The 11,399-nt window shown below is 33.9% G+C and overlaps 1 protein-coding gene across 1 annotated transcript; it reads right to left on the bottom strand.

Annotated features, from left to right (window-relative positions):
* Positions 1 to 5,138: 5,138 nt before the first annotated feature.
* On the bottom strand, positions 5,139 to 8,904 carry LOC106625296 (Cytochrome c oxidase assembly factor 8). The gene is made up of 2 exons (XM_014245119.3): positions 8,560 to 8,904; positions 5,139 to 5,415 (listed from the first exon to the last, which is right to left on the bottom strand). Exons 1-2 carry the CDS (start codon positions 8,839 to 8,841, stop codon positions 5,194 to 5,196), a joined length of 504 nt encoding a protein of 167 aa, XP_014100594.1. The 5' UTR covers positions 8,842 to 8,904; the 3' UTR covers positions 5,139 to 5,193.
* Between the last annotated feature and the right edge of the window lie 2,495 nt (positions 8,905 to 11,399).

Below are 11,399 nucleotides of genomic sequence, written 5' to 3' on the forward strand. Positions count from 1 at the left end.
CGGGTTGAAATTCAACTTGATGGCAATGCCTCCTCGGACCCGTGTCCGTGAGGTATTTCACAATTAAGCTGCGCCCTTCGGCAGACAAGACCAAACGATGTGTTGCCCGACGGCGGCGCAAAATGTCAAAACACCACGCATCACAAGATCCTCCACCTGTTGCCATGCTTATGGTCTGCTAGACTCAGGTGGTAAGTGAATGTCGGGAGTAGCAAGGCCTCAAGTTTTTTCACAACTAGGAAAAGGAGAGATATCGGGCGATAAGAGTCTCCTTTGGTTTCAGTAGTGGGACCACTCTTCCGACTTTCCACACATTGAGTATTTGAAGAGTGGACATCGACAAGTTGAGGAACTTGGTGAGGTAGCTTACTCCCGTCGTTCTTAGATATTTTAGCATCAACATGCTTATTCCGTCAGGGCCAATGGATTTAGACGATTTAGCCTTTATGATGACACTCTGAACCTCCCCATCGGTGAATGTAAGTGGTGCGCAATCTTTTGGCAATTTGCACATCAGTCGGGTAATACATCGTTTGGCCTTGTCGGCCGAAGGGTGCAGTGTAAATTGCCGGCTAAAATAGCTCGGGCACTTCTTCGGATCCGAGGAGGCATGGCATTGAATTTCAACCCGGTTGTCATCTCTCGTCGGATTAGACAAGCCTTGACAGTAGTCCAAAACTCACACCGGTGGAGAGGTTCCAGAACTCCAGGTGCTCTATCCATTTTGTCCGCTTATGCTGATTCACCATTTGCGAATAGAAACGGCCTAGCCGACAACCCAAGTAAAACTAAAATGATTTTATTTATTAGGGGCTAAGGCTGATTTCGGAGTGCAGCAGTGCACGAAATTGATCGAAATTATAATCGACATTTCAGTCTGAAGGTCCAGCTAGAAAAGCGACACTACTTAAACGTGTAGCAATGTCGACAACATCTCAACGCATTCTTCGATGCAATAGCGAAGTTGAAAGAAATAGGAATCGCCATAGTACAGTATGCCGGCGTCATACGAGACATTTAGATGCGCAGTTGAAACGCGAGACAAATTTCCGAAGCCGGATGTACTTAGTGTAAAAATTCTCGAAGCACATGAGTCGGCAAAATCAAAAGAGGGTAAAGTGGAAACCAATAACGTGCTTTACATGAAGCAAATCCAAAATCAACCGTACGTTGATCGAAATTTGGCGAATTCAAAGCAAACAAAAAGTCGCAGCGGTGCGGTAAACCGGAACATTTCGCGAAAAATTACAAAAACAAACCACAAAAGCAAAATTCGGGTGTGAGCAGTGATGTGCCGCGTAGACGACATGGTGTCGACTAGACGATTGTTTACACGTCATCAAATCAATGCCGTCTACGCGTAGATAATTACGCGTATCTTTGATTCCTAAAGTATAAAATAAATAGAAAAATTTGTTTGACCTATGACACGTCAACCGGTTCCTCGAAGGAGTATGAAGCTGGGCCTATGAGCTGGAAACAAGTATTTCAATCTGAGCGGAGGAAAGAGGTATGATCAACAATTTGAGTGCTAATTTTCCTAATGTTGGATACTTCATTTCTGCCATACTCCAAAAAACGATAGGTTTTGTAATATAAGAATCCGGTTTTGTGTCGAAAGTGATCCCACTCTTCAATGCCAGCTCCATCCAGGATTTCAAATAAGAATTCTGAAACTATAAAAATATTATTACTGCTTAAATTTAAGTTATGTAAGTATGGGCGCAAATTAAATGATGTAAAAGCGTATTTGTTAAAAGCGAGCTCCTGCCTGGATTTAAGCTTTGCCGAAAATTCGGTAGGTAACTGCAGATCAAGCCACTGACAATAGAAGGATCTAAAGCGAAAGCGACATTAAATAGAATGGAAAAGGAATTTGCAGTCCCAGTAGAAAATATTATATGCTGTTTGGACAGTAATTGTACATCTCATAGGAGTGCGAATACAAATATTTTTGAAAGTGTCAAACAAATAAATGACGAGTTTAACAACCAATTGCTCGACAAAAATAAGAAGGGTTGGTAAAGTGTGCACTAAGGTAGTCATTCGCGAAAAACAAAACGATTTGGACTTAGAAAACGTTTAGCATGTGGCTGACTTGCGTTCGAATTTGTTATCGGTTCGTAAAATTACAGACGAGTGTTACGCTGTAAAATTCGTAAAGAATGAAGCCGTGATTATGAACAGTGACGATAAAGTGATAGTTGAAGCCGAACGTAATTTATATTATTTAAAAACAACGAAAAACTTCGCGAATCAGGCAAATGCGAAAAACAGTGTTGATTTGTGGCATTACAGAATTGGACATGTTATCGAGCGCGATTTGATGTTCATGGCAAACGGTTCGATGCACGGGCGCTTGAAGATGAATTTTTGATACTTATGAGGAACAAAACTTTGGCAAATACTTGACAGAATTTTATTATACATCAAGGGTACATTGCAACAAGGTCTGCTATACAAGAAGACTGGTACACATTTGTACGATGTAGCACAATAGCTATTCGCCGAATTTGGGCCTTATTGAACCAGAGAACTTAAAACAACGAGAAGGTTCAAATTGAATTTTGTATGATGCTCGATTGGTTGGCTGAAAAATTGAGATCAAGGAGTTCACCATTTTCTGTAATATTTGCTGTTATTTAACAGAAATGAGATTTTATAACAACGTTCTCTGACAAATTACGTATCTCCCAATATAAAGAGAAAAATGAATGAGAAATCAAAAAATACAAATGCCACTACACATATGCATGATTATTTTTTGCCATATAAACGTTTTTTATGATGAAAAATTGATAAAATAGGACTTTTTTGCACAAATGCTACATTGATTAAATGTGAAAGATTATGCAAGAAATGATATTTTACTATTTTCATAATTTTCTAATTTCAGTTGTTACAGAATTAATAATTTATTTATGTACATATGTACATCAATATGTTATATTATATAATATATTTTTAATAATATATTATCAATTATCAATGAAAACATGTGAGCGCACTGCTCTATATGTAAGTATGTATGTACAAATATGCGTACGACCGCGCAAAATAAGTAATGCATACACAAATCTACTTACATTTAAGCATACAAATGTAAGCACATCAGCCAATAGGCAAAATACAAACATTGTTGTACAAAAACAACAATTGTCTCAAATAGCATCAGCACCAGAAATCAATATGGCAGCCAAATTGACAAATCCTAAATTTGTAGTCAATCACACACCAACAACATTTTCAATCATGAATGCTGGCGCACAAGCAATAAGCTAAGTCGTTTCATTCATAAAAGCAAACGCCTTACACATCTTCCCGAGCATGCGTTTGCCTACAAGCGTCTTTTCGCGACGATGGCAAAAGCTAGAAATCATAAATTGAACATCTTTCTGATGATCCCTCTACAAGGGAAAAGTGACAACTCTGCAAGCCCACAAAACAAAGCTTTTGTCGATTTAAAATATTTCACAATTCTAAAATATTTTTCCGTGGCTCGCAAAAATCTTCGTCAATATGTATGCACGTTCATATAAAAACACACATATTTACGATGATTTGTTGGCAAAGCTGTTAGAGCGGCAAGGGAAATAATGACAATCGGCGAGCGTTCGTTTATTTTTCGGCACATCTCGGATTTTTTAACAACAACACAATGTTGTGACGTTTTGTCGTCGCGTCAGTCCTTCGACAGATTGACTCTTTGACATAAAAGCAAAAAACGTGTCAACGGAGATTTCACATGAAGTAATGAGTGTACATATATACATGTTGTACATTTGCTTCTACGCCAGTCAAATTTCTGTAGGAAAATCCACTGAAATTAATATTGAAATAAAATAGACTTTTGAGCAAGAATATATTTTTTTGGCGCAATAACTGACACTTGCTTTAATAAATACATATGTAAAATGGGCCAAAACGAAAAAGAAGTACATATTTACGTACATAATTACTTTTACACATGCATTTGAAAAGAAAAATTGAAGCTGAATGTGAAATGCCGACGGCAAAACACAATTCTGTACTTTTGTGACCCATAATGGTGTCAAGTAAATGAATTATTTTAAGAAATATATCAAAATATGTTTAAATTATTATTAGTAACTCACAATAAAGTAAAAATGAATTAACATAAAATAATTTAAAAATAATAATTCAATAAAAGGGAATATATTTCAAATGGCATATCAATATTCCCAGTTTTGCTTACATATTATATTCTCTTCAATCACAGAACTTCATTTAAGTTCTCTGCTTCAATATTCGTCGGTTGGTTATGTTAAGAGAGCGTATGTTTACAGATTCACCGCTGTTATAAATGCGAGAAATGTTATTTGTTTCTCGTGCATGTGTGGTGAACTCCTTGATAAATTGCTACAAATTGTTCGCTGTCGAACCTGCACCTTCTCGTTCATTTAAGTTCTCTGATTGAACGTAGTCCAGAAATATAAACTCTCTACTTCGCGAGATGTTGTGGAGCCAAAGTAGTTCGTAGTAAATAGTATTAAATTAACATGTATATATACATGTACAGTTACATATACATTTGTGCTTCTTGCCACCCTGTAAAATATTGTTGTTCTCCCTTCCTTTTTATCACTCATACATTGTACACAAATTATCAAATAAAGTCAGCTGCTTTATATCTTCGGAGCTTCAGTTACTTTTTGGACAAACTGAAAATATGATTTTGTGTAGTTCTCGTGCATATACCAAAAGAGTTTAAAATATTAAGTAAACGTGTGGTGTTTCACCCCTGGTAACACTAAATATCGCAATGGCAAAAACGTATTAATTTTTTCATAATTTTTTTTTTATTTATACTTAAAAATATATTTATTTTTTTTTATTTATACTTAAAAATATATTTATTTATTTTTTATACTTAAAAATATATTTATTTATTTTTTATTTATACTTAAAAATATATTTATTTTTTTTTATTTATACTTAAAAATATATATTTTTTTTTATTTGTACTTAAAAATCTATATATTTTTTTTTATTTATACTTAAAAATATATTTATTTTTTTTATTTATACTTAAAAATATATTTATTTTTTAATAAAAATTTAAATTTTATTATACTTATTAATGTTTTGAATATTTATAACACCGGGTATTGACATAACTTAATTCAATGAACAACAGTTAAAAAAAATTAATTTTAACAAACAACGTGCATTTCATTTCAATATTTTTGTTTTTACTCGTTTTAAAGCGCGTTTAACAGAAACTATAAAATCTAATTTCAGCATTTCAAAATTTTTTAAATACCATGAAAAGTTGTAGCACAGATGGGTGTTTTTGTTCTTATCTAAAAATGCCTTGTAGAATTCACTCATCTTATCCGCAGAAACATCCCCATTTTTTGCAGCTCCATGCGATTTAACGTACTCTTCCCGTTCCTAAAAATTTATCAAAATCAATGCTTTTTATGTAAAAATGACGACATACAAAGGTGCCCCAAAAATAACCGAACTTTATAATTAAATAATACAAATTGCAATTTTACAGCATTAAAAGGATACAATCATCCTTTTTCAAACACACTTAACTTTATGTACATCGGATGACAGACGGTTACAATTTCAAGAAAAGAAAAAGTGTGCAGAAAATGACACAAAATCTCTATGTACGCGCTGGTTGATCGTTCCGAACGTTGTATCGAGGCGAATGGTACCTATTTTTTGCATTTTATTCAATGTCCAAAAAGAACGGTTATTTTTATAACACGCCTTGTAATGCTAATAATGGAGTAGAGGAAATACTACATTAATTTTCAGCGCTAAAAATCAATGTGGTTAAGAAAGCATGTTCACTTAATTTCATTAAAATATCACATATATTAAGTAATATAAAAAATTTTACATTTGTCAAACATACTCAAGTATGTTCAAAACTAGTTTCCCCACAATTTTATTAAACATAAAATATTACCGATATGAATATATTGTACACTAGAGTAACGATAATCTTTATACCTATTAGAAGAGAACTGAGTTAATTCGTGGATCGATTTCACCTATCTTCGTCACAAAGCAATGTTTTGTTGTTGTAGCGGTTATCTAGACCAGCGCTTGCGTGCCACGGCGCAAGTTAATTGTCACCAAGCTCATCTAACGGCAGGCCCAGGAATCGTACTGTTTCGCCGAGGTCGGACCATAGGGAAGGGATGTTAGAGAAGAAAAAGCAGGGTCTAGATATTAACCAAACAACAATAATAGGAGAAGCCAGAAAATGCATACACCAGAGAAACACCACCAGCCAACAGAAAATTCGACGATTACTGGTGGCAATGTCAGTCCCCGTCGACTGATTATGTTTGACCGAGATAAAAACGTATGGTTAAAGAGCTGCATGTTGTTGTTATAGCGGCAGCAATCTGCCGAATTGACAATCCTCGGCCGGATAAAATCCGAGTCCGTTCAGCTTACGTAGACCCGACTGTGGTGGAAACGCTGGATATTTTGCATCGACAACGTGCCACATCCAATCCATATCAAATCCCTCTGCACCAAAAACGGCTCATCGTGGACCTCAAACGTGGATGCATCTCAGACCTCTGCACCGATTCCCACAGCACAGGCTCATACACCAATACTTTAATCTCATCAATCACCGCTGTCAGTGAAAGTAACACATTCACCCAAATTTTTAAGGACTTTCCTTTGTTTTGTTGGGCACTCCATTCAAGCACACATCAACCAAACATGCAGTCATGAACTACATTCCGACCACGGAACCACCGTGCGTACAACGAGTCTATCCGCTATACTACGAACGGCAAAAGAAATTGTGACTGTTACAATTCTCAGTATTTTTTTCACAAGAAAATGTTTAACTCGCTGAACTGGTAATTACAGCTAAGTGATCTGAATTCTGAAGAATTTTGCCGCTACAACAAGAAGAAGAAGTGACTTGAAAAATATGTGCAAAGTGCGTTAAATATATTATATTTGTAAATATATACCTAAATTATTGAAAAAATTCACTTTCCGCTCACAGATTTGGGGTCGGCTTTAGAATAACGTCACGGGCTTTCGGGGATAAAATGGGTATGGGCGGATAGAGGAGATCCTCCTGTTCAAGATATAACCGCGGGAAACTTATAGTTTTCGAGATATTTACGTTTAAAGTTGAAAATTTCAACTATTTAAAGTACGTATTTTTGCGATTTAAAATGAATTATACACTTACATTTTTCACTTTTATATCCACTAACACTTGACTAATTCGTTTTTAGAAATTATTTTTATATTAGATGCTGCAAAAATAGCTTTATTTCCATATTTAAATCATTCTTCAATTTTATTAATTTTGACAATAACGAATGTCAAAACATCAGTGTTGCCATACTAATATATTTTGTAAACGAAGAAAAATAAAATAAACAGAGAGATTGTACCCTAGATACAGGAAACAACGCAAAAAGAAGTTCTGCGCAAAAAAACCTTGGATCGACCAGGGTTATTTTTTTGAAGCGCGGCCGAAGGCCGCCAAAGCAAAAAGGAGTTCTGCGCAAAAAAACCTTGATACACCCCGGTGTTGGACCGACCAGGGTTATTTTTTTTGCAGCGCGGCCGAAGGCCGCCAACGCAGAAAGAAGTTGTACAAGAAAAAAGTAATATTGTCATAGAGGGTATAACATAATACTTAACATCAATGCTTTGTAATAGTTTATTTCTCTAGGTTTTGGATTCCTGTATTTGGGGTATTATCTGTTTTAATTTCTTTCAGTTCAATTACAAAAGATGTCGATAAGGTAACACTGGTTATTTGAAATTTTGCAACCCTTTTGTTATTGTCAGAATTAATAGAATTTAACAATAATTTAATTATTGAATTAAACTATTTTTGCTTTATATAATGTAAAATAAATGTGTACAAACGAAATAGCAGTGTTAGTGGATATATAAGTGTATAACTCAATTGAAATGGAAAAAATGCGTAGTTTAAATAGTCGAAATTTTGAACTTAAAACCCAAATATCTCGAAAACTATAAGTTTCCCGCAGCTATATCTATATATGCTCTTGATCTGGAGGATCTCCTCTATCCGCCCATACCCATTTTTGTAATACTCGTGCCCAGATTTGTAATACTCGCGTCAAAATAAGACGATTTAAAGAAAAAAAATTGATTTTTGGGGACTTCTTAGTTGGGGGACCTAAACTAAGCATTTACCAAATAATGTCTAAAAACGAATTAGTTAAGTGTTAGTGGATATAAAAGTGAAATATAATAAGTTTAAACGTAAATATCTCGAAAACTATAAGTTTCCCACGGCTATATCTATATATAGTGTTGATCTCCTCTATCTGCGCATACACATTTTATCCCCGAAATCTGCCCATACCCATTTTATACCCGAAAGCCTGGGACGATATACTAAAGCTGACCCACTAATAATCACTGACAATTGTATCAATAGTTTTGCATTTTCGTTTTACGTAAATAGACCTCAGTAAACTACAATGAGTGAGTGATTTGATGTTATACGATACATGTATATATGAAACTTTACACAATAATCAAACAATATTACATTACCTGATAGAAGTTCTTATTATGATTTGACCAGAAATCATGATTCCATTTTTCAGCCTCCTCCTGCCTTTGCCTTAGGCGCATTTCCAGGGCTGTTTCATCCTTGGGGATATGTCTAACATAAGGCCGTATATTAGATAACTTGTCGGGCGGACCAACATAGTCCTTTGTTATAGTCCTAGGATCTGGCTTTTCACTCAAATCAGAAAATTTATATTTATATCCTCGTAGGCTTTTGGATCTACACACATTTTTTAAAAGATTATCTAGTTTCAAAGAATACATAATGATATATTAAAACGACAGTATTACTTGCTGTCTACACAGACAATACTTGTTACTCAATAAAAACAATGTTTTCAAAATAAATATATTTTAAAAGGCAATAATATTTATTAGAATAAAATAAATATTGTAACGGATTTCTCGATAAATCGTCTACCTGTAACTCACTCTTGAGTTCGATCACTGGATTGTTAAATAAAAGTCCCAATTTAATGGCTACACACTTATCTTTATTTCTAATTCCAATAACTTAACACTTATTGCTCGTTATTCGAGCTTACAACTTCTTGCTTATAGCTTAATTGCTCTTATCACGACAACACTCTAACTAGAACCGGAGAACGTATATCCAGAGAACTTAGAACAATGAGAAGGTGCAAATTGAATTTTGTATGATGCTCGATTGGTTTGCTGAAAAATTGAGATCAAGGAATTCACCACTTTCTGTATAGTTTTGCTGTTATTTAACAGAAATGAGAATTTTAACAACGTTCTCTGACAAATTACGTATCTCCCAATATAAAGAGAAAAATGAAATGAAATGAATGAGAAATCAAGAAATACAAATGCCACTTCACATATGCATGATTATTTTTTGCCATATAAACGATTTTTATGATGAAAAATTATTATTTTTTTGCACAAATGCTACATTGATAAAATGTGAAAGATTATGCAAAAAATGATATTTTACTAATTTCATAATTTTTTAATTTCAATTTTTACAGAATTAATAATTTATGTATGTACATCAATATGTTATATTATATAATATAATAATATATTATCAATTATCAATAAATACATGTGAGCGCACTGCTCTATATGTAAGTATGTATGTACAAATATGCATATGACATTGCAAAATAAGTAATACATACGCAAATCCACATATATACATATATATGCGTACAAATGTAAGGATGTGAGCCAATAGAAAAAATACAAACATTGTTGTACAAAAACAACAATTGTCTCAAATAGCATCAGCACCAGAAATCAATATGGCAGCCAAATTGACAAATCCTAAATTTGTAGTAAATCACACACCAACAACATTTTCATTCATGAACGCTGGCGCACAAGCAATAAGCTAAGTCGTTTCATTCATAAAAGCAAACGCCTTACACATCTCCCCGAGCATGCGTTTGCCTACAAGCGTCTTTTCGCGACGATGGCAAAAGCTAAAAATCATAAATTGAACAAATTTCTGATATTCCGTCTAGAAAACACATGTAAATATGTCACCCGCAAAAACTACAAACATTGTTTTACAAAAACAACAATCGTCACAAGTCAATATGTCAGCCAAATAGGCGAAGCCCAAATTTATAGTAAATTACACAACAACAACATTTTCATTCATGAACGCAGGCGTACTTTTAACAAGCAACCTCGCTTCATTCATAAAAACAGATACCCTCACATCCCCCCGAGCATGCTTTTGCCTACAAGCGTCTTTTCACGACGATGGCAAAAGCTAAAAATCATAAATTGAACAAATTTCTGATATTTCCTCTAGAAGGGAAAAGTGACAACCCCTCAAATATGAGTATTAAAATATTTTAGAATAAAAGTGACAACATAGTATATTTGTCGATTAACAATTCAAGAAACTTTTTAAAGAAAATATTCAATATTCCTCTGATTTATGTATACAGTAAACCCCGGTTAAGTATCACTCCTCCAATCCCTCTTATCTGCCGGTGTCTTGCTGCATCTTAATTTTTTTTTTCTTAATTTTTTAAAGAAAACGGTAATTTTTTTTAAATAAATAGAAATAATTTTTTTTGGTACCACTCGCTTAAGTACCACAATCGCTTATGTACTACAAAGCACAAAAAATCTGCATCTTTGGTTTTGGCACTTAACCGGGATTGACTGTATTTGTCGAAGAATGTACGTAAGTACGTTCGAATTTTTTGTACACACATCTGCCCGTATATATGCACATGACTTGTTGACTTTGTTTCCATTTACGCATGCCACGTTGTATATGAATAGGGGTTGATTTTGCACTTGCCCATATGCCATGTATGTTTTGTAATATAGAAAGAATACATGTTTATATAAACATAAATTTAATTAATTTAAATTTATAAAAAATCTGGAATGAAAAATAAAAAGAAAATTTTGTATATTAGAAAAATATATAAATTTATTAATAGTATATAATTTTAATAAAACACGACTTTCAGAATTTGCCTACCAACAAAAATAATAATAAATAATAGTTCAATAAAAGGGAATATATTTCAAATTTCAAATGGCATATCAATATTCCCAGTTTTGCATATATCATATTATATTCTCTTCAATATTCGTCGGTTGGTTATGTTAAGAGAGCGTATGTTTACAGATTCACCGCTGTTATAAATGCGAGAAATGTTATTTGTTTCTCGTGCATGTGTGGTGAACTCCTTGATAAATTCCTACAAAATGTTCGATGTCGAACCTGCACCTTCTCGTTCATTTAAGTTCTCTGATTGAACGTAGTCCAGAAATATAAACTCTCTACTTCGCGAGATGTTGTGGAGCCAAAGTAGTTCGTAGTAAAT

This window comes from Bactrocera oleae, chromosome 5 (assembly GCF_042242935.1).
Source record: "Bactrocera oleae isolate idBacOlea1 chromosome 5, idBacOlea1, whole genome shotgun sequence".
NCBI lineage: Eukaryota > Metazoa > Arthropoda > Insecta > Diptera > Tephritidae > Bactrocera > Bactrocera oleae.